General features: G+C 33.8%; 1 protein-coding gene across 1 annotated transcript in view; it reads left to right on the top strand.

Annotated features, from left to right (window-relative positions):
* Positions 1-646: 646 nt before the first annotated feature.
* The window catches only part of LOC308266790 (cadherin-related family member 3-like), a gene marked incomplete at both ends in the record, with an annotated part of 136,443 nt that continues 111,319 nt past the window's right edge, over positions 647-25,770 (top strand). The window contains one exon of the mRNA XM_080701189.1: positions 647-716. Coding sequence (XP_080557315.1) covers positions 647-716 — 70 coding nt within the window. The remainder of the gene's footprint in view (positions 717-25,770) is intronic.

Here is a 25,770-nt window from a genome sequence, read left to right as displayed (position 1 = left end):
ACAAAAGCAAAAAACAAAAAAATAGCAGTCCTGCTAATTTACATATATAGGACCCAGGCCCATATAATATCTGCATGAATGTTCACTGTGGTAGATTCTGGAATATATTCCAATGTTTCTCATTTACTCTGTAACATATTGTTAGCTTTTTGACCAATTTTATGAGTATTTGCATCCTCTCACCTCTGACAGCTTTGTGCTTAGGTGTCAGGGTGTTGGTTGTCACTGTAAATGAGTTCCCTGTAAGCTCAGGGTTCTGTATTTCCCCACCCTGGCCTCAGCACTTTACAGTCCTGTGCTTCATGCCCTCCAGCACTGGGCTTTGTTCCCCCAGTTCCTGGGCTTCAAGCTCTCCAGCCCTGGCTCTGCACTCTCCACCCTGGGCTCTGTGATCTCAGGTCCCTGTGCTCTGTACCTTCCCGCCCTGGGCCTGCACCTCCCTACTCGCAAGAGCAGAGGGGTCCAGTGTAGTCTTGAAGTGACCCTCTGTGACCCTGTTCAGGCACTGTGCCTCAAGCTCAATGGGCCTTTCCTTGTTTCTGGAGATTCTAACTGAAATCCCTCCAGGTTGGGTTGCCAGGTCTTAGCCTGCCAGGGTTCTACGGCTGCTCTGGGCCATTCTCTGCCAAGTAACAAGTAATGCAACATGGTTACCTTGCTGTCCTGTGGGCCAGGTCTCTGGAGAGCACAGTACGCCACTGCAGGTGCCACCTCTGGTGAGCACACAGGCTTTTGGATCTTTTTCTGTGTCCCTGAAAAGTAGTGCTGGTCACTTAAGATGTTGGAGCTCTGCCACCACTTTCTGCATTTCAAGTTCTAGGATTTCTTGTTGGAACTTCTTGGGGATGTGGAGCTGAAGCTGGCAATTGAGGGACCTGAGGTGGCACTGGCCGCCATACCAGGTCAGTCACATGCTGGGGCACTTAGCAGTGGATCTCACATTCAGAGTATTGGATGTCCTTCTGCTGGTGTTTCCCATTTGTGTTTTTGTTTGTGAATATCTTCCGCTGCTTTGTTTGCTTGTTTGTTTGTTTATTTATTTGTCTAGATTTTGCCTTCTTGGTAGTTGAATTTTATTTGTTCCAGCTACTGAGTTGTGCTGTGTCCCAAAGCCACCATTTTGAATCTCTCCCCTCAAGCTTATATTTTTAAAAAATGGTCTGGTAAGTGCAAAAACTTTATTAAGTGTTATTTCTTTGATTAAATATATTTTAATGATACTATGTCATTTGTTTTATGAGTAGTGACACTATTCAAAATAAAATGAAGTTGAAGTCTGCTGAATATGATTTACTAATATTTATTAAAATCATCTACTTTAAAATGTAATGTTAATAAATATTTTCACATTTAAACTTTAAAATAGAAAATAAACTCAAAATAAAAATATTAAAGCCAGGTGTGATGGTGCATGCTTGTAATCCCCATGCTTGGGAGGCTGAGACAGGAGGATCACACAGGTTCGAAGACAGCCTCAGCTACTAGTGAGGCTCTCAGCAACTTAGTGAGACACTGTTTTTAAATAAAATATAAAATAAATCTTGGAGTATAGCTCGGAGATAGAAAGCCTCTGGGTTCCACCCCCAGTACCACCCAAAAATTATATATATATAAATGAGATGAGTATTCACTTTGTAAAACTCAATTAGTTTGAGGCTCAACTTATCACACAGATATTGTCTTGGAGCACCTAATTCATTTTCCTTTCACTTTAAGTTCTTAAATATAAAGGACAATACTTGGGGTTTTCTTTCCTTCTTTTTTCTTTTTATATTAAGGAGTTAAGTATTTCATAAATGGCTGTTTCAGCTAAGGTATTTCTTAACTCTCAAAACTGTGACATTCTACAAGGCTAAACACTATAATTCTCCAATTGAAACTTTATCTCTTGAAATCCATGAAGACATAAATCCCTCTGTTTATTTTCAGTGTTCTATTTGTGGATGTCCATATAATCTGTACTGTATCTTCCCAGGATGACCCCATGGCCAGATAGACACTAGGGAGATTTAGACCATCTCCTTGTTAGATTGACGTGTATATTAGGAGAAGAGACACTCTTTAATCTATAACTCTACAGTGTATTACAGTTCCATTTATCTTGTGCATCACTACATTTTATTGATGCTTCCTGATGTCTTCAAATAAGTTATGTTCTTGTGCCAAAAATGATTGTACTGTCTCTGTTTTTATTGGTTTACCATTTTCTCTAGGGAACTGACTAAGAGGCATACTTCTGAGATTGCTGTTCAGTGAAAGTTAAATGTTGGATCTTGAGAGAAAATGTTAAAAGTATAAAAAAAAGGGAAAAGCCTTCTTATTTTTTTTTAAATTTCAACCTCTAGTTGTTCAATCTGACTGTTCAAATTCCTATAAACTAAAAATGAAATGTGTTATATGACCCTCATAAGTGTGTCCAAATCAGGAGACCCAAGTGAAGAATCACTTACATCCAGAGAGAATTAGATCATCCAAAAGATGAATTTGCTGAAATGTGATTATATGAAAATGGACAGGATTTTGGCTAAGAGAATACTTTATAGAATGCTAGTTCTCATATATTTTTGTTTATGGATCATTTTGGGGCCACCAACAATCCCCAGTGTTAACTTATTTATGGAATATTTTCATTTTCAGTCAGCATCAGCTAGGTTGTTACTTTTTAAAGAGTGTTGTTACAGTGGCAAGAGAATAATAACTGTGCCATGATTAGAGATCTAACATCTTTAAAATCACTTCTGGTGACTGATAGGTTTAGGATGGATTTGAAGGACACCAGCTTTGACAATAAAGGCTAATATTTGCCCTCTGGCCAGAGTAATGATGGGTGACAGCCTCTTCTATGTTAAATTCTAGAGGAAAAATATTCACCTATTTCACTGTCATATTGATAAACATTAATGTAAATATGGACAGTTCCTAGTATAGCTTAGGAAGGAACAAATATTTGTTCTCTATTCCTAGAAGTAAAGTACCAATCTTTTATATCCAAGACTACAGATCATTCTGTTTGATACATTGGACCAGAACCTAGAAAACTTGCAGGGTATTTCTAGTGTATTTCGTTGATAATCTTTCATTGTCTTGAACTAATATCTCTGTTGCCGAAAATCTTAAGATCAGCTTGCCTTACCAATATGAAATTGTATTTAAAAAATATATCATTGCCATATTATATTGCTGTTATTCAGATAACAGAATGGTTAAAAGACAGCCAAATAATTACCTCATAAAAATGATGAAAGCTTTAGTAATGCTTTTTAATCTCCATCTATGATTAAATATGGAAAAGAGAAGTAATAAAAAGGAAATAAGTTTGATATTTCTAATTTTAGATATACTTTATTCATTTTCTAAGAATGATAATCTAGATTAAAAAATTATAATCTAAAATCATCTGTATGTTAATGAAAAAAGATAATTATCTCTGAAGACAAAATCTTCACTCTCATGTTAAATACTATTTATGTTAATAAAGTTTTTACTGAATTAGAGTATATATATACACAAAATATATCTAACTTTATAGAGAAAAAATTATTACCTAATGAACACATATCCACTAATATTTATTATATTAGAAATTAAAGATAAAAATGTACAAATACAGTGGTTCTAATGTTTTACACTAAGCAAAATTATATTTATTATAGCTTTGTAGTAATACTTGATATGCAGTGAATAAGTCCTCCATTTTTTATTTAAAGGTTTTCTGTTCTAGCTTTTTGCATTTCAACTTAGATTTTAGAATGCAAAATATGGTGGTTTTTATTTTTCTTGTGCAATCTTGCAAAACATTAATAAGACCCATTCCTAGGTGTCTTATGTTTTTATAGGTAGTGCTTAATAAGACAAATAAAAAATTTTAAATTTAAAATTTTCCTGGGTTAGGGTATTATAATTAATTTTTCTATAATGTGAACTTGTTAAATTTACTTATTTTTTAAAAACAGTTTACTATAGGTATATTTAGTTATCTCATGCAAAATTCATTTCATTTGGAATAAGTGACAACTAGGTTTCTTTTTTCATTATTATCTTTTACTTGCCATCTTTTTACTGACTAGACAAAGTCTTAAGTAGAATGTTAAAAAATAATGATATCATATAGCATTTTAGTTTTTCCCATCCAAAGGAAAAGTTCTCACCTTTTTTTTTTATAAGTTTATGTTTGCTATAGGTTTTATGTAGAAAATCCTTTATATTTACAGTTTACAAAGACTTTTATGTCATATAATTGCTACCAAATTATTTTTCAACACCTCAAAGAGTTTTTTTTTACATTTTCTTAATACAGTTAATATTATTGGTGGATTTTTAAATATTAAAAGAACTTTTCATCCAGGTGTGGTGGCACATGCCTATAATCCTAGTATTTGGGAGACTGAGGAGAATCACAGGTTTGCAAACAGCTTTAGCAACTTAGTGAGACCCTCTGCCTTAGGAAGACCCTGTTTCAAAATTAATAAAATAGGGCTGGAACGAGCCAGGTGTGGCGGCACACACTTGTAATCCAAGCATTTGGAAGGCTGAGACAGGAGGATCATGGTTTGCAGACAGCCTCAGCTACTTAGTGAGGTCCTTTGCAACTCAGTGAGACCCTGTTTCAAAATAAAGAATAAAAGTAGGGCTGGGGATATAGCTCTGAGGTAGAATGCCCCTGGGTTCCATTCCTAGTACCGCAAAAAAAAAAAAAAAAAAAAAAAAAATAGGGCCGGAGGTGTAGATAAGAAGCAGAATGCCTCTAGTTTCAATCCTCAGTTACACACACACACACACACACACACACACACACACACACACACACACACTTCTGTAAGGTATCTGTTCAAATGTTTAATCATTTTTTGTTTTGATTTTCTTTTTAATTACTATTAGGAATATTTATAGTATAATATCCTTAAAGTCCTTTTATATATGTATACACTAAAAACATTTTCTAATCTTTGGGGCTTGTCTTTTCATTTCCCTAATGGCATCTTCCAATGAATAGAAATAGAAATTCATAATATTGATGAAGGCCATATACTATTTTATTCTTCAGTAGTTAAGGTTATTTTTCTAAATATTTTTTTCATAAAAATTCATGAAGTTTTTCTTCTATGATATTTTATAAAACCTTCATGGCTATAGATTTTTAGTTTGGAAATTTTTACAACTTTTGAAAAATACATTAATTTTATTTCTCTGTGATGTCCACTTTTTTAATTGGAGAATTAGTAAATAGAGCATTTTTTATCCTTGGATGCTGAAATATATATATTTTTCCTGACTACTGTTCAATGTTCACTTTTTATTTAGTTTCAGGCAAATATATATTATGTCATTAGTAATAGTTTTTTTGTATTGACTTTACTCATGTTTTTGTAGTGTTTCCTTAATATGTGCCTTATTTTCTGTCAACCTTAGAAAATCTTCACTATTTTTTATTCAAATATTGTTTCTTCCAAATCAAATTTTCCTCTTCTACAAACCAAATTATACATATATTAGACATTTTAAAAACATGTATGTTTTTATAATACTTTTTGGGGGTTATTTCATGCTTACATACCTTAGTAACTTTAGATAGATATCTTCTCAGTTTTTCAGTTTGCTGTCACTTTTCAGCTTTACCTAATCTCCTCTATTAATTTATTTGTTTTACTTAATACATTTTTAAATTTTCTTTTTTACAGTAAATATTTTTGTTTCCTCTTTTGTGACAACATTCTTAATTTATAAACACTTTTCAAATATAGCTTCGATGATGATGAAACCTGATAAAATTTCATTATACTCTGCTTCCTGTGATGTAAATCATCAGTCTCATCTGAAAACCTGTTGGATTTATGAGTATCCTCTTTATGAAATTCTGGTTCTGTTGAAATCTTTGCCCAGTTACTCTTCATCTTCAGCTTTTAGAGTAAGAAATGGCTTGAAGAAGAGAGTAAAATTGTAGCCATTTTATGCGTCTTTATCTTCTCTGTGTATTTGCTTATTTTGTGGTCCTGGGGATTGAAACCAGGGACATCCTACTTCTGAGATACACTACCAGCCCTATTTTATTTTTTATTTTGAAACAGTCTAAGTTGCTGAGGGCCTCACCAGTTGCTGAGGCTGGCCATGAACTTGTGATTCTCCTGTCTCAGACTCCCAAGTACTGGGATTACAAGAGAGCACCACCATGCCCAGCTTGTTCTGTGGTTAGCCTTGAAAATTCTAGCTCTGTGATGCCTTTAATAAAACCTTTAATTTAAAACATTAATATGAGACTTCCTATTTACTTTTGTCCCCAACTTTTTATTTTTTTTATTTTTTTTTTCTCAAGCACGAAGGAAATATAAAAGAACTGGAATGGTTGAGTAAGTCAGAGAGAGAGATAGCAGAAAAGACTGTACTTTGATTATTTAGGAAGACTAATAAAAAGAGTATAGTATTTTGAATTTTTATTTGTTTTTAATAAGTTTACTAATATATATTACATATAACCTATGTAAATATATTTAATTGCCTATACTTGAGATATTCACAATTTTATCAATTCAGTATTGGAGAGTATGTGGCATTATCTATCCAAATTGAATATATAAAAGTAAAGAAATATCTTTAGATGGATATTCACATAAAAATCTATATAATTTTTTAAAAATATGAAGCATGTACTTTAAGAATACACATAGGATTTTATTTTGTATTATAAAACATAAAGTTTATTACTATTATTTTTCTATTATTTATGTATTACTATGGTGGCTATAGAACATGGTTCCATCATGTTTGACTCCTCTTCCATAGAAAAGTAAATTCTCCTCTTACTTCTTGAATTTTATCAAGCGTGTGACTACATGATCCACAAGACTATTATAAAAGTTATTCTATGTGATTTTTAAAGTTAGATATATATAAATGGCTAACACAGGTTTTACCACTTATTGGAACACTCTTAGAAAACTGAGTCATCATGTAAAACGTCTGTCTGAGTACCCTAAAAATTTCATGTTGTAATGAAGCCCAAGTCAAGTGGAGTCTTTTGTCTATCGTTTCTATTAAATAAAGGATTCCAGCTATGTCTAGTGTCTGAATCCTCCCAGGTCAAGTGCCAGACTTGCAAGCATAGAAGACTCAAGATATTCTAGTCTCCAGTCATTTAAGTTACTGCTTGTGGTTCTTTTCATTATAGCTGAGGTAGGTTCCAAGAACTATGAAGCAGAGGCAAGCTTTCTCCACTGAACTCTATTTAAAAAATTTGAAGTGTAAAATAATGAGAAAAAATAAAATGGTTGGTTTCTTTCCATTTGGGGACTTGTTATACAGAAATAGAAAACTAGAATTTGATAATGGAACAAAAAACCGGGAGTTTTATTTAAAAATACGTAACATGCTAGTTTAGGAACCAAATATATGGAAGTCTGCCAGTCCTTGAATATATATTTAAAATGTAGAAAATAATTGCAAAACATGCTATTGGAACCTGGAGGAAAGGGGACTCTCTCGTCAGATTGTAGAAAATTTGGCACCTTTGCACATGTAATAACATTAAAAAAATATGTACCTGAAGTAATAAAAATTATAGCTAAGAAAATTCTAACCATTATGCCAAAGGTATTACTTGGTTTCTTCTACCAGCTTATAATAAAGTTCTAGAATAGAAATATAAACTAAAAAACAAACTTCAATTTTATTTGTGTGTGTGTGTGTGTGTTTTACTGGGAATGAAATCCAGGAACATTCTATCTCCAATCTAGACCCCCAATCCTGTTTTATTCTTTATTTTGAAACAGGGTCTCACTAAGTTGCAGAGAACCTTCCAAATACTGGGATTAGAAGGGCGCACCATCATAGCGGGCAAAAGTGGGACCAAAAAAGAAAAAGAAAACAGAAACAAACAAAACCACAAAGAACAAACAAACAAACAAAACTGGAGAACTTAGAACTTTTTCTCAGGCAATGGAGTCTGAAAGTAAGAACCATCTCAAGCCAGTGATCAGACCCATAACATCACCAGGAAAACATGGCTTAGGGTAAAAATAAAACTACATTTAAGAGAAAAACAAAACAAAATGAACAACAACAACAACAAAACAGAACACCTTAATTGAGATCCCACACCTCGCTCTCCCAAGACTCTTAAGGGTAGACTGGAGAAACTACTAAATGCTTGGATTTCCAAGAACCTTAAGGGCTTTGTCTTACCACAGTCCCATTAAATTAGGACTTAAAATAGTGAAAGACTTAAGTAGAAGATATTTGTGAATATGGATTTTGTCTAATGAAGTAAATTATAATTAAGCATAAAAACTGACAGTGTTTTTAACAAATTAGATGAGATTGGATTGAGAGAGATACAGATAGTAAAAAAAAAAAACCAAGGTCTTTATATTTTCAAACTTTTATAAGCATTAAACTAAAATGTGAACACAGACCAAGAAGAAAAAGTATAGCTTGTGTGGAGCCACATTCTGTGGATAATCATTTTCAGTGAGAAGACCTGGGTCCTAATCAAATAATTCACGGGCAAATCCGAATGCTTTGAGGAATTATTATAAAACAATATAAAAAGTATTTGTGACATAATTTCACCATTGAATGTCAGATGTGGTGGTGGTTGTAGGAGATGGTCAGAACTAAATGAATATTTAGTAACAAACTGATTTGAGAAATCTCATCTATATCTGGTTCTGATTTAAATGATGAAATTCCTGACCATGAGCTTGATCACTGTGCCTTGGAAGAGGATAAGTATATTAAGCTAATAAGATTATACACACACACACACACACACACACACACACACACACACACACATATATATATATATATATATATATATATATATATTTATGGTTAGAGGGCACACTAGTATACTTTAAAACAAAGATGACAAAGTGACATTTCTTCCACCAAGAAGTCGGTTTAAGTCCTTTTGCCTTACATCTGAGTGTGATCTGATGCTTTGACCAATATTGTATGGTGGAAGTAATGCTATGTGGATCTTACAAAAGATTGGGAACCTTATTTCTTAGCTAAATTGCTCTGGGATTTCTGAGTGATGATGTCTGAAGTCTGAAGCCACTGTGTCTGAGAAAACCCAAGCACATTAAGAGGATACATGTTGACACTTTTGCTGATAGTCCCAGATGAGAGATTGTTAGATTCTTACCAGCACTAGATGTGTGAGAAAGATGCCTCCAGATGATTCTAGACATAACTCAATTAAAGTCACCTGCAGCCATTTGAACCTCCTGAGCCATTGCGGAACCAGCAATTCCCACTGTGGCCTATTTAAATTCCTGATGAGCGGGAACCATAAATAAAATAAAATGATCGTTTTCTCTACAAAATTTAAAACAGTTCATAATGTACTACAAAATAATAAACTGTTTATAATTAGAATAGAACAAAAACTCTTAATGTTTATAACTAAATATAACTATGCACCAAAAACTTATTTTTAGCTATAAATAATAAAGACATTCAAATGGAAACTAATTTAATTTTTTTTGTGTGGTAATGAGGATGAAATCCAGGGACATTCTATCTCTGAGCTACACCCCTACCCGATTTTTTATTCTTTATTTTGTACCGGTCTCACTCCATGATCTTCCTGTCAGCCTCCCAAATGCTGGGATTACAAGCATGCACCACCACGTCTGGTTTGGAAACAAATTTAATTTGATATATTGCTAAAAAATAAATTAATTCTCAAAATATATTTTCCACATACAATTTAGTAGATAAAGTCTAACAATTTATTTTTCTTGAATTATTGTACAACTGTCCTTTTATAAAGTACAGTGTCAAATTATTTTTATTTCATTTCATTTAAGTATATTGGTAACATTTTGCATTTTTCTCTACTCTTTTCTCATTAAAAATACATATTATAATACTGTCATATTAATTACACCAAATTTAAACCTTTTATACTGTGAATTTCACTGAAAAAAGGTTTTTATCCTTTATACTTATAGAAATATTTAAACATGACTTTAATAACATATATGGGATAGCTGCTTTTTATCATATCAATAGGTTCAGTGCTATAATTTTTATTGCTAACAGTGCTAACAAGATTATAAACACATGTGCAAGCAGAGGCATTGAAGGTGTTGCTGTGCTTGCTTATAATTATTAGTCACTCAAAGAATCCAGAATATGCTTGTGTATCTCAGCTAACAAGCACTGGCCTATGTGCATAATTTAGTATCTATAACCACATGAATACAAAAGCAGATAGTTATGGCATCATGTGCTACATATTTTTAAGGCTTATCTACACAGTACAAAGCGTGTACTTACTCAAATAATTTAAAATGCATTATTACTGTGAAGAGGATCAGCCACCTTTGTTAACTAGTTTCTACCTAGATTTGTCTACTTTTATAATAAGAACTTTACATAAATTATCTCATTTAATTCACATAAAATTTTGGGATAGAGATTTTATTATCTCTGCTTTAGAGTAGAAAAACTGAGAAATCAAATTATTTGCCCAAAGTAGAAAATTGGTATGTTAATGTTATCGCAAGACTGTCATCCATGCTTTCTGCTTTTTAGGACACATTTCCTTGACATTTGAATTTTCATTTCTAAGCGTTTGCATTTATTTTCAGCATAAATTATTTAAATATAGGAGTAATACTTTGTCCATTACTTGTAGTCCACCAACAGGCCTAATGTCATAATGTTATGATTTTCATCATAAACCAGGTAACAATTACATTATTATCTAGCTCCCATTTTCAATAAATTTCTAGTAATTTTCATGTTCATTATCAACTGATACAAACTTATGGTTGAATAATTCTATCTAGTGTAGAAACTAAGAATGAATAGCCAGGCATGGTGGTGCATGCTTGTAATACCAGCGCTCGGGAGGCTGAGACAGGAGGATCACACAGGTTCGAAGCCAGCCTCAGCTACTTAGTGAGGCTCTCAACAACTAAGACCCTGTTTCCAAATAATATATAAAATAGGCCTGGGAGTATAGCTAGGAGGTAGAAAAAAACCTGGGTTCCACCCCAGCACCGCAAACAAACAAACAAACAAACAAACAACTAAACAAGAATAGAGTGTCATATTCACTAATTTGAGAATATATTTTTGAAATGTGTGTTCTTTTTATTTTGGGCAATAAAATGGTGAAGTGTTGGTAGAGGTGAAAAAGGTATAGTTGAATAAGAACTTATAAGAAAACTGAGACAAAATTTAAGTTCACTTCTAGATGGCTCTTGTCTTATTGATTTGTCTTATTTTCTCCAAAACTCAATTTATGTAAATAGACATAGAAATCAATGACTAAGAAGATTAGTAATAAATTAAGCATTTGTTGCTTATCAAGTTTACACTCTTTCAATTATCCTTTTGAGTCCTTTTTCAAATCTCATTTACTTTGGGGACTTTTAAAATATATTTTTTATTCATGGGTCCTGATAATTTTCATTTTCCTGAAATTTCCTTTTCGTTGTCCTGAAAACTTTAGTCTTACATAGAAAATACAATTTTACATGGATTTCAGTGCATTATAGCAATAATTTCATAAGTGTTCTGAAGTTATAGGACCATGTTTTTCATGTGTTTAACACTGTATTACTCTTATAGTATGTTTTAACTTCCTTCCTATGGTTACTTAGTTTTACTGAGTCAAGATCTTCCAATTTGACCGCTCATTGTTGGTCACCATATACCAGATTTAGAGTCTAATACTTTCCTTTGGTCCATGCTGTCATTTATGAATGGAAACTACTGTTTACTGCATTGATTAGAGTAGTGTTTTTTGCCATACATTTTCACAACAATTCTTAACCATTTAAAAATTGTACTGTAAAGTAAAATGATGTCATAAATTTATTCCTATTTGAAATTCCTAAAATTAACCATTTTCTTTTTTACTTTCAGAAAGCAAGGAACATGGATTTTTCAATGTTTGTACTACAGATCATAATGAAACTACCATAAACTTATAGTCTGACTATATTTTATAACTATAAGGTACTATAAAATATCAATTAGACCCCAATAAATTTCTGATTTTAAAAAGGGCACATATGCTTTTATGAGAGTAGGTAAAAGCCATATGAATAATTTCAGAAATATTAAAATTTATCCTGTCTAGATTACATTAGCCAGAGTGAAACTAAGCATTCTAAGAAAAATTTAATTAATAGGATAGACATTTTATATTTTATATTTATTTTAAAGGTCTCACTTTTCAATAGATATTTAAACCTTTAATATCTCATAGGGTAAGACAACAATGACAATAAAAGAGAAATTATTTGAGCAAATTCATATTATTCACCTGGGAACTGATTTATAAACCATACCAGGTAAAAAGACAATTTTGCAAACTAATTTAAAAATCTCAATAATTCTGATAATTGAATGAAATATGTGTGTGTGTGTGTGTGTGTGTGTGTGTGTGTGTGTGTGTTTTACTGGAAATTGAACCTAGGGGACATTCTACCTCTGAGCTACACACCCGGCCTTACTTTTTTTCTTTATTTTGAAATAGATTCTCATTAGTTGAGGAGGGTTTCACTAAGTAGCTGAAGCTGGCCATTTACCTGTGATCCTCCTGTCTCAGTCTCCCAAGTACAAATTATTACAAATGTATGGAATTACAAATGTATGCCACCACACCTGGCTTGGAAAACATTTTTAAGTATTTATTTTTCCTCTAGTTTTAGAAATTTTATTTTCAAATAACAGTTAAAAATAACTCTATGGTGATTGTTTAAGTGTCCTGTTGACATTTTTGTCATATTTAAAGTAAAAAAATTAACTGTCAAGATATGGGAGAAAAATTTTTTCTTTTATTATAAAATGTACTAAATAGGCATAGGTATTATTTAAGTAAAGGGACAAGTTATTCTTAAACCCAAGATAGATATTTCAAGTTATCAACAAATAAGAACACAAGGAATATATTTTATAATAGAAAATATTGCTACTAACAGTGCTTTATAGTAACTATAAGATAATCAATGTTTTAGAAAAAATATAGACCTATTGGATTTTTACATTAAATGCAGTATAATCAATATTTAACTCAAGTAGAAAAAAGAGATTGTCTTCTTTACTTTTCTTTCATTGGAAACTCCCAGCATATATAGTATGTTAAATTTATCAATTAAACAAAATATGGCTATTGAGGAAAAATAAAAGCAGATAAATATTGCCATTTCCTTTTTCCAGATTATATCAGATAATTTGAGAAAGTCCATTTTACTATGCTGCTAAAAAGCATTCTTTAGTCTATGCTTTTTCCAGCCAACAGTAATTCTAATGCATCATCTAAACCATCTATGACTCTTTCAGAATCATGTTAAGCTCAGTAGTATGGTAAAAGTAAAATTTTCACCAGTGGTACCAAACTGGGAGAGCCACTGGAGAGGATTGCAACAGGGATGAGATCTCCAGGATTTTCTTTAACTGGAATCTAGGAGAAACCTAAATTTCTCCCCACAGGTAAGAACAACATCCTATAGCTGAGTCCCAACTGATCAAGCACCGAGTGACAAAATATTAAATAGCATACATTGAATGAAGAGTGAGTAGAGTGGTTCTTAAGAATATGACATTGTTTTAATTGACTGAAATTTTAATTGACTGAAAATTCATTAGAAAATCTAATGAAAAGATAAACAAATGACATCTCACAATACAGATTAATGCTATCTAGTAGGAAAAACTGAAAGTATAGATATGAATGTTTTCCTCAAAGAATGACATCATAAATTGAACACTCGAAAGATTCTTGCATCAATCTAATGACTGTCATAAAATTAATCTTCATTTTAACATTTCTAACTCCTTTTTAAAGGACTTATATTTTAAAATATTTTAAAATTAATATTTGTATGTTGCTATGCTCATATTTAAAAACATTTGTATATAACAATCTATGGAAATGTTATATTTTGGCTGACAGAAATTGTACTTTCTGAGGGGAAATACTAATTATAATTTTAGTGCTCAAACAGTATTTGAATTTTTTCTTCATTTAAATATCTAAAACAGGGAATATTCATGTAAAATCGTTGGGAAGCTTCTCACAGAACATGAAGTTAAACTAAAATAACCAATGTTAAGGATAATTTGGTTAAAGAAAACATTGTACTTTATGAGTTACAATATAAGTCCCCGGCTCTTAAAACAGAATGTGTACCCTTGCCAAGATCATTTTAGACTTTGTCACGTACACATTGGTTTTGCTCTTTAAAAAATAAGAAAAGTTGTTCAGTTATTTTTATGTTATTTACATTCCTGTTATGTTTCAACCTGCCAGTTGCAAGCAAATTTGATAAAACACTTTCACGTAACACACATTTGATAACATCCTAAATATCTATTCTCAGTAGCTATTGATGGTATAGCCAGAAGCTAGGCTGTCATTCTAAATAGATTCATTTGACTTATCACTAAAAGTAAGATAGTTCCTTAGGATCAAACACATACAGATGTTTAGGACTTATGGTACAAATTACAGGGGAAAAATATTCTTAAAAGGTCCAACATATTTAAAATGCAAAGTTGTCTTTTAAAAATTCTCCTTATGGAAATATGACTTTCACTGAAGTTTTGTCTACACTGGTAATCATTCTCTACGAGATTTGCCAATGTTCGTTCACTGTCTATCCCCACTGGAAAGAAAGAAAATGGATGTTTTCCATCTGCAGCAAAATAGAGTCAAAACAAATGTATTTAAATTGGAAACATTTGTGGCTAAAAGAGCTATTCTCCATGCAGACATCTGGTTGTACTTTTAAGTCATTGCCAAATAAGCGCATGCTGGAAAGTCTATTTTATGCCACACATGGTCACCCATGTAGATGTAGCCTAAACCCGTTTTTGTTTGAGGTCAACACCCTATTTTAAGGGGAAAAAAAAGGACAGATTTTTTGAGTGTGCAGTGATGTTTTTAACAATACTGCTGAAATGGAAGTTAGAACATGTCTACTTTCTTTCAGACGGGGAACTGAAAAAGACAGTGCTCTTGATAGTTTTCAGGTAGATAGTGCAAGGATTGAAGTAACGATTGGCTAGGGGACAGATCGCATACCTACATACTTGTGAACAAAGACTGCCTGTGGTTTCAGATAGTCTGGCCTTGATTTTTTCCCCCTCATTTGCATAGAGTCAGAACAATAACCAACTTTTTGAAAAGACGTGAAGGGATGGCATTTCAGAATATTTGGCTGACTAGTTTTATTTGTTAGGCTGTGTAACCCCCAATACCAATGGCTTAATGCAATACAAGTCTCTTTCCCACTCAAGTCTGATGTGTAGTTTCTGGTGGTGGACAGCTCTCTCTAGCATCATCCAGGGACTCAGGTTTTAAAAATCCTGTAATTCAGTTAGGAGGGCTCAGAGAACACTGAAGGTTTTTCTGTATTTGATCATCAGAGGGAGTTTATAGGCTCATGCTGGATGTTTTTATGTGCCAGGCCTGGAACTGCGGGCAGCACTTCCTCCCACATCCCTTTGACCCCACCTAATGAAAGGAAGGCTCAGAAATGTCTCTTCTAGCTGTGTACCCAGGAAAACAAGACATGGGTTTTGGTGGATGCAAACTTGCCTCTGCTATACCCAGGAGAGGGGATAAAAAGAAAGTTCAATAGCACAAAAATGTTTCTGGCCTTGGCCTCTTCTTATCACAAAGGATATGCGCTATCTGTAAAGTAACCCTCAAGCTTCCTTCTGAAAGTGTCTCAAGGCCACTCATGAATATATTTGCTACCTTCACATCACCTTTTATCTTCTGGGCAGCTGCTGGGTAAAATGATCTCCACATTATATGCCGATTTCTACTATATCTTCCATCATCTCTAGGTGGATTATCTGCAACCTACTGCCCTGTCTAAATACATCATACACATTTAAAGGCAAGAAAGATTAAGCCTTTGAGATGATTAATTTACACAAAGCAGTGCTGCAAAATGGGGACGGGTCTGTCAGAGGTGTATCCAGCACTGCTGTTTGTGTTCTCCTTGACTCTCAGAGATATTCTCAAACCTTCTTCACCTTCTGCCTGCCCTCCTTCTCTCTGTAGGGCTCAGGTATTTTTTGTTTTTTTGGATGATTAGAAATGTCTGTGTATGTCTAGACAAGTCCAAATCCTTTACCCTCAACAGAGCATGCATATAAACTGTGATCTGTAATGCTGACAATAAACAAGAGGTAAATTCAAACTGTTATAATTATTATTACTCCTATTTCTCTGATGAAGAACTCAGCCTCAGAGAGATAGGCAATTTGCGGTGAGAACACTATGTCATTAACATTGACCATACATGTGTGTTTCTTTCCACAATGTCAGAATTTATTTAATAACAGTAAACTCAAGCTGTCCAGTTTTCATTGGTGGCGATTCACTGAAAATACTATTGGTTCATTTGGTGTCATGACCAAAGCAATTACAACTTCTTTGACTCCAGTCTTAATTTTCCAGTCTATAGCACTTAAATTGCATTTTATACAACATACTTATTTTAGGTTACTGAAAGGGTTAAAGCAGCACAGAGGTTCAGGAGGCATTGACAGGCGCAAGGGCAGAGAGTAGATAGGGTACGAGCCACTGTTGGTGGTCAGATAAAAGAGTGTTACCAAAATCCTGTGGAATTGTCAAGCTAGAGTCTGGTCCAGATGGCCAGCAATTTCAGTGTCAGCTTGAAGTGACTGGGTCTTGCCTGTTCATCCAGGACAGGAGAACCCACATTGAGCTGAAGCCCAGGGACAAAGAACCCCAGGTTTGTCTCTGTGGCAAATTTCCTGGATAAGGCTTATGGCCAGTGGCCAGGTGACGAGGTCAGGATGCTGCCATGGCCATGGTAGGGGTGAGGGGGGTTACATCATTTAGTGGTCTGGTGTGGTCAATAAGCTCCTGTTTCTGGTGTTCTTGGTATGATTTGAGATGTTCACATGTCTATGTCCTTCTGATATAATTTGGAAAGATCACAGGCATGCATTATGTATTAGCACATTTAATTTATTTATCATCCTGTGCCTCATGGTTGTGCGGGGCAGACAGTGCTTGTTTACTTTAACAAGCTAAAGAGTCACTCTACCTCAGAGCTTGCTCTCCAATAGAGTAACTCATGCCAAACTACTGCTTTACAACAATGGAGAAACTCGGGGTAGACACAGCCTAAAATAGCTGTTCTGTGCATCATGGAGTAACTCAGAGCCAAGCACAGCCTGCTCTTCACAGTTTCTCAGATCTAGTAGGAGATTCCATACCACCCTGAAACAGAAACCAGTACAGGTTGGGGTGAAAAGAGGAGGTCTCAGCCCCTGACCTGCCACCTACCTCAGTTCTTGTCTCCAAAAACCAAAAGATTTAGCTTTTGGATTGAAACACATGAATCAGGGTACAACATTTAATAGAAGGAAACAGGAAAAGGCTGCAGGACTCCCACACAGGGGAGGGTTTTCCAAAGGCTCACACGCCCCAGTGCCTGCACTGGGCCTCGGCTGCTACAACTTTGAAAGCATCGCCTTAAGCTATCACCACCGCTGCTGCTTTCTCTTCCTGCTCACAGCTGCTCCTCTGAGCTGGCCTCTGCTCCTCTCTCTGCTTCTCTTTGTGAGGCTCTGCTGGCATGGCAATTCTACTCACCACTGCTCTGCTGCTGCGGACCTCTGTTCCACTTCCTGCTGCTCCATTTCCCTGCTTTCAGGAGGCCAGCTTATATATCTTGCCACTCCTCTGGTTGGTCCTTAGATATGGGCCGAGACTGATCCTTACATCTGGGCCCTGATTGGCCCAGTTTTAATCTCTGAAATCCTTGATTAGTCTTGACCTGCAAGTCAGATAGAACTCCTGGCACTCAGCTCATCACCCTTTACCCTTGATCTCTGAATCCAAAGTTCAGGCTCCTAGGCACTGCATATTATTATAATCATCATTATCGTCATCATTATCATCATCATGTCTTCTTCTTTCTTCTTCTCCTTCTCTTCTTCCTCTTCCTTTTCCTTCTCCTCTTCTTCCTCCTCTTTTTCCTCCTTTTTTTATTTTTTGCAGCACTAGAGATTGAACCCAGGGGCCTTGCACTTACTAGCTCTGCCACTTAGCTATATTCCCAGTCCTTTTACATTTATTTTGAGACAGGGTCTCACTAAATTGCCCAGGCTGGCCTAGAGTTTGAGATCCTTCTGCCTCAGCTTCCCAATTAGTTTGGGTTACGGGCATCTGCTACCACACCTGATTTATATTGCTTCTTTTAAGATTCAAATAAGGCCTTCTACATTCTTTTTATTTTTTAAATGTAACTGATCTTTACATATTTATTCACTCCTTCTCTTTTCTTAAAAAATGTCTATTATTCCTTCTTGCTGAGAACGATGATGTTTAATTTAAAACAATTTCAGATTAGCACTCTTAGGAAATTTACTGATTTCTGGGGGCATAAAATTCATGCACTAGTAATGAATGAGATCTTCTATATGTAAGATTGTAGAAATGAGGACTGAATACCAGACTAAAGTGCAGATACTTTCTAACTTAAGCCAAGAGTTTTCATGTAGAAATGCATATTATATATTGCCAAATCTATGATATTTTAGGTAAAGTAGAAACCGATTTCTGTAATTTTTATGTGAAATCTCCAGGTTTTTTTTTTTTGTTTTGTTTTTGTTTTGCGGGGGGTACTGGGGCTTGAATCCAGGGGAATTCTATCTTCAAGCTACACTCTCAACCCTAGTTTTGATTCTTTATTTTGAAACAGGGTCTCACTAATTTGCAGTGGGCCTCACTAAGTAGCTGAGGCTGGCTGCAAACCTGAGATCTTCTGTCCCAGCCTCCCAAGAACTGAGATTATAAGCACATGTCACCAAGCCCGGCTTCCAGATTTTTAATTATTGGCATTTTACTTAAAGTAAATACGAGTTTCTAATCTGTAATACCTAAATGTGGTCCCTTTTATGGTTACTTTATGCATGAAAAATAAACAGACTACATTCCTCATGGTTGCTTTAGTTGGAGATTTAATGAACATCACCCACTAGTGGCTCACTCACACCTTGATTTAGTTATCCATTCATTATTATAATTCATACATTCATTTATTTTTTCATTATTCACTGAGTTGCAATCGTGTACAAGACACACAGCATAAAAACAAAAATAAATTATCCCTTGTTATGAATATTCATAACTTGTTATAGAAAAGAGAGATATCCCAAACAATTAAGTTTTATTTTGATAAGTGCGATGGTATTACTATTTGGAAATAGTGACCAGAACTTGAGTGGTTTAAAACAGAAGAGTGTACTAGAGAAAATATGAAGTTTTGTATTGCTTGAGTAGAAAATTCTATTGGGAGTGGTGAAACAAAAAATATTTAAATTTCTGAGAATAGTGATGCTTTATATAACTATGAACACTGCTCAATATGAATGTTAATCATATGATCACATCTACTTTATTAACATATTATTAATATGTATATATCTGACTATTCTTTAATCTCTTTTGCCTAAATGTTGTCCCTTTTGCCCCTCCGTTAATTTATACATGGGAAATAAGAAGACTGTATTCTTCATGATTGCTCAAGTTCAAGATTTAATAAACATTGTCCACTTAGTAAGCATATATATATATATATATATATATATATATTTACAATTAGGTATAAATATAAAAAATTGAAAATGTTTCCAGTTAGTACAGAAATTTTTATATTATATCAATATAAAATGTTTAAACAAATTATATTACCAATTTTTTTACCCCAAACTAGGTCATTTTTCCTCTCAAAATTTTGGGATTGATAACAAGATTGGGCACCAGTTAGGGAGTGAAGGAGACTTTTATTCATGACCAAGGATAGGAGAGGAAGGAGACAAAATCACAAATCAATTTCTCAACCCCTTAGGGGTTGAGTAAAAGTAATGAAGAGAAAGATTGGAATAATAAATGAGAGAAATATTCATGTATTTTTCTGGGCTGTAACTATTTTTCTGTATTTCTATCTTTTAATAAACTTCTTTAAATCTTCAACAAAAAAATAATTGAAAGGTACATATTCCAGAAACATGAATGCCTCTATAAATAAATATTTAAAAAATAGAAAATAAGAAAATTACTAACGCTGTTTGTATTGGCTCAAGTCTGTTTCAAAGATTATATATATATATATATATATATATATATATATATATATATGAGAGGAATATTCATGTATTTTTCTGGAAAAGGTGGAAATCTCCTGGGAATTCAGGCTACCTCTGTTTCTCTACTATTATTATTATTGTCCTTTCTGGTCATAATAATGGCAACTGTTATCTGGCTAGCGTTAGGGGTATATGTTATTTAGCATGTAGATCGATTTTAATGAAGTCAGAGGTGTGTTGCTTAGCTAGCCCACCTGAGAAGGAACTTTTGGCCTGTTGTCATCAAAGATAAACAAAATTAGGATGAGGTAGAAATTCAGCGAGGTTACCTAGGCAGTACAAGATTAAGATCTGTTGATAACTGATATTTTCATTGTGAGACACTATTGTTTATCCTTCAAAATATTAGTTTTGAGAGGGGAATAATGCTTGATAATTATGCAAGGGTGGCATACACAAGGTGGTGACCAGTAATCACAGAAATAATTGAAAGGTACTGCCTGGTATGGTGGCGCACGCTTGTAATCCCAGCGCTTGGGAGGCTGAGACAGGAGGATCACACAGGTTTGAAGCCAGCCTCAGTTACTGAGTGAGGCCTTTCAGCAACTTAGTGAGACCCTGTTTCCAAATAAAATATAAAATAGGTCTGAGAGTATAGCCCAGAGGTAGAAAGACTCTGGGTTCTACCGCCAGTACCACCCGAAAAAAAAAATTAAAAAAAGAAATAATTGAAAGGTACGGGGAGTGGTGAGTTGGCCTGGGTCATCCTCTCCCCTCATACCATTTTGGCATGGGGCTGTAACTATTTTCTGTATTTCTATCTTTTTAATAAACTTCTTTAAATCTTCAACAAAAAAAAATAATTGAAAGGTACATATTCCAGAAACATGAATGCCTCTATAAATCAATATTTAAAATAGAAAATAAGAAAATTACTAACACTGTTTGTATTGGCTCAAGTCTGTTTCAAAGATGATTATATATATATATATATATATATATTAGATGATATATATATATTAGATGATATATATATATATTAGGATATATATATATATATATATATATATATATATATTAGATATCAAGAAAATATCCATATAGTCTGTCCCAAAGACAGGGTATATATAAAAAATTCAAAAGCAGATGTCAAGAAAACATGCATATATTATGAAAACTATAGAATGGTGAGGAAGTCATTGGTAAAGATTTAAGGAGAAAGAAAAAATGAATAGACCATTACCTGTTTGGCATTAATGTAAATATGCCAACCATTTAAAAGTAAGGACAAGCTGGGCGTGGTAGCACATGCTTGTAATCCCAGTACTTGGGAAGCTGAGACAGGAGTATCCGGGTTTATGAATAGCCTCAGCTACTTAGTAAGGCCCTCTGTAACTTAATGAGACCCTGTTTCAAAATAAAGTTTAAAAAATCGGGCTGGGGGTATAGCTGGGAGGTAGAATGTCCCTGGGTTCAATCCCCAGTACCACCAAAAACAAACAAACAAAAAGAGTAAGGACAAATTAAAGGTTAGCTATGTGATATTCTTTCCAAATTCATGAAAGAATTAAAAGATTTAAAAGAGGCTTCTCAGGAAGTTGAGCAACAAGTGTAATTAATTTTGAGTCTTTATAACTGTCTGTATCAATTCCAGCAAAATCCCTCCCAACCTTTATTTGTAAAAGGTTGATTGGATGTGATCCATAGACTGGTTCATAACTTTAAGAATTCAAGGCCTAGCTACTTTTGTAAACTGCATCAAAAATGAAACTTTGTTTAAAAGCATTTTAGAAAAACAAAAAGGGAAGAAAAAACATCATTTGCCCTTGATTTTTCCCTTCATTCCCTATTTGTCAACATAAATACTAGTCAGAAAAGAAAACAAAATAAAAATAAAAAAGAGAGTCTCTTAACTGTATTCCTTTTCTAACTGAGGTAAGTAAGGAGCAATTTTTAAATAATTTTTAAGTTCTTTGAAGTGTTTTGGGATACTCCAGAATAAAAGGCAATTAAAATCTCACTGACCAACCAAATAACAAGCAACTATCTGAGTGATCTTATAATCCTACTAAAAGAAATTGTGTGGTCCTAAATAAACATACCAAGCAGGAAATAGACTGCTGCTTATTAAACTCCTATCTATATCTGTTAGTTTGACATATGAGAGAATTCATGTGATGGATGGGAATTTGTACTAGTTATAAGATTAAATAATAATTCAAAAACCAATTATAAACTATCATTTCCTCCAAGGGTTACTTAAGCCTTTGGTTCAAAAGGCCTTGAGTTCTTCACGAAAGATCTGTATTTTTTCAGGCACGCAACCAGTGATTCATAGGATGAGTAACAGAGCCAACCCTCTTTTTTTTCCCTTCCCAGCTTCTCTCTGTTCTTTTCTGCCTCACCAGAACATACCAATTAATTGACTGTTTTCACCCGGTCCTTCTGTTGCTTATCTTAGTTCTTGACTTTCAAAGATGCTTTAAAAGTATTATATTCCAAAAGAAGCCAACAGCTAATCACTGATAGGAAAAAGATGGGTTATGGACTTAATGTTTGGATATCTTATATACTTACTAATATTTCAATTTTAAATGTTAAATAAAGATGTTAACTTGGTACAAATGCATCAATTTATTTTATTTAATTTTGTGATACTGGGGATGGAACCCAGGGGCCTTCTACCTCTGGGCTACCCTCCCAGACCTATTCCACATTTTACTTGAAAACAGGATCTCACTAAGTTGCTGGGAGCCTCACTAAGTAGCTTAGGCTGGCTTTGAACCTGTGCGATTCTTCTGTCTCAGCTTCCTAAGTACTGGGATTATAAGTGTGTGCCACCATGCCCAGCTGCAAATGCATCAATTTATATCTATCTAACAACTGTCTACCTAAACTCAAAATTCAGAATGGAATAGGCTACTTTCAAAAATATTTAAATTACCATCTTGTGGGTTGTAAGATTTGGATGTCTACAGGCTTTGAGTTATTTAATAAAGTATCCTAAGTAACTTTGATAACACATCAAATATTTGCTAAGTGATATATGTGCATGTGTATACATATATAGATAGATGTGATGCATAAATATACATTAGATAAATGTTTTATATAGATATATTCATAACATAGTCATTAGACAAACATATGAACCCATGAATCAATTGATCAAGCTATCCATACAGGACCTAGGCAGAACATTAAATCTGTGTTAGAGGCATTCCAAAATTCATTTCAATATCATAAATCAAATTCTTTCACTCTTCTCTAAATCAGTTTTTTCTTTTTTCTTTTTGGTGGTACTGGGGGGTGGAACCCAGAGGCTTTCTACCTCCAGGCTATACTCCCAGACCTATTTTATATTTTATTTGGAAACAGTGTCTCACTAAGTTGCTGAGAGCCTCACTAAGTAGCTGAGGCTGCCTTCGAACCTGTGCGATTCTCCTGTCTCAATCTCCCAAACGTGAGGATTACAAGTGTGTGCCACCATGCCCGGCCTTCTAAAGCAGTTTTTATAGGACATTGAATTCAGAATGAATATGATGTGAAAATATTTGTCATAGTTTTTTCTCCTTAAGTAATTCTTTCAAATAATCATTAAGAGAGTAAAGACAGCTGAGTAGCAGAAGCCTGTATTTTCTAGTTGCTCTGAGACTCATAGTTAAAGCAGTAGGAATATTGATTCTCAGTAAGGCAGGTAACTAAGGGGATTCACTGAAATTCAATATTGGTCAAACAGAGACCCAGAAATTCTGGTGTTTCTTTTCCAAGAGGACAAGAAAGAATATAAAAATAAAAAATAAGACTGTAGATGTAGCTCAGATGTAGAATGCACCGGGATTCAATCCCCAGCATTGAGGGGAAGAAAAAAAAAAATCTCCCAAATAGAGTAGACCATGTAGAAGTCATAATCTCAGAGCTGGAATACAAAATGGTTGGCTTTGAACATTCTAGAAGTATTAAAGAAAAAAGTAGTAAATAAAAGAAAAATGTAGTAAATCTGATAGGAATATATAAGAATTCTGTAAAAATATTACACCAAATTTAAAAATCATTGCAATTGCAGGGGGATCTGAGACATAGGCTAAAGGTATTGTTAACATTTATGGGGAAAATACAGATAGTACAGAAAATACTCAAAGAATTACTACACACAAAGCCAGGCATGGTGACAGATGTTTGTAATCCCAGTACTTTGGGAGGTTGAGACAGGAGTATAGCCAGCCTCAGCTACTTAGTGAGACAGTGTTTCAAAATAAAGAGTTAAAAATAGGGTTTAGGTGAAGGTTGGAAGCTCAGAAGTAGAATCTCCCAATCTCCAGTCAACCAACCAACCAACCAAACAAACAAAAAGAAAAAAGAAAAAGAAAAAAAAAAAAGAATTACTACACACAGTAGAAATGAAAAGTGAACTCCAGAGCTCACAAATTAATGAATATCCCTAGAATCAGTTAAGCAAATGAAATATAGAACTAAATGAAACATTACAGATAAATCAAAGTGGCAGGAATAAACAAACATCTGTCTAATAGCACTGAATATAAATGGCCTCAATTCTCCAATTAAAAAGCATAGACTGGGAAAGTGAATTAAAAATCAAGATCTAACTGTGTGCTGTTAGCAAGAGACTCTTCTTACAGGCAAAGACAATCACAAGCTGAAAGTGAAAGAATGAAAAATTATATTCCATGCAAACTGTCTAAAAAGACACAGGAATATCTACTTTTATATCTGACAAAGCTGACTTCAAGTCAAAACTTACCAGAAGAGACAAAGAAGGTTGCTTTATACTCTTAGGGACAATCTAACAAGCAAATAAATAATAGGAAACAATGTAAACAATACTGAATAATTATGCCTTAAACATTGGCATACCTATTAACATAAAATAAATATAAGACTTAAAGACTCAGATCCCCATGCAACAATAATGGGTGACTTATTTATTTAATTATTTTTATTTATTTTTTTGTGGCTCTGGGGATTGAATCCAGGGGCATTCTACCTCTGAGCTACAACTCCAGTCCTATTTTTTATTCTTTCTTATTTTTGAAACAGGTCCTCACTAAGTTGTGGAGGGCCTTACTAAGTAGCTGAGGCTGGCTGCAAATCTGCAATCCTACTGGTTCAGCCTCCCAACTACTGGGATTACAAGCATGTGCCACCACACCTAGCATAATGGGTGATTTAACCATATTTTTCTCATTAAATAGGTCATTCACACGAAAACTTGGTAGTCTCTTTAGATCTAAAAAATATTATAAATCAAATGGAACTAACATATCCCTAAGAAGTATTCTGTCTAATAATAGCCAAATTCACTTTCTTCTCAGCTGCTTATGGAATCTTCTTCAAAGTAGAATATATTTTAGGTGACAAAGCAAATGTAGGCAAATAAAAATGTTTCAATGTAATTCTTATGACCTTATAAGATCATAGTGGAATAAAATTAAAAATCAATAGGAAAAATAACTACAAAAACTATATAAACACATAGAGATTGAACAATATACTTTTGAACCATAAGTGAGTAAGAAGAAATCAGAGAAAAAAATTAAAAATTCTTAGAATAAAATGAAAATGGTGATACAACATATTAGAATCCTTGGAACACTGTACATGTGGTTCTAAAAAGACAATTTATAGCTATGAGTGCTACAAAAAAAATCA

This window comes from Muscardinus avellanarius (genome assembly GCF_963383645.1).
Source record: "Muscardinus avellanarius genome assembly, chromosome: 9".
Classification (NCBI taxonomy): domain Eukaryota; kingdom Metazoa; phylum Chordata; class Mammalia; order Rodentia; family Gliridae; genus Muscardinus; species Muscardinus avellanarius.
The sequence above is the reverse complement of the archived record's forward strand: the minus strand, read 5'-3'. Positions and strand labels throughout refer to the sequence as shown.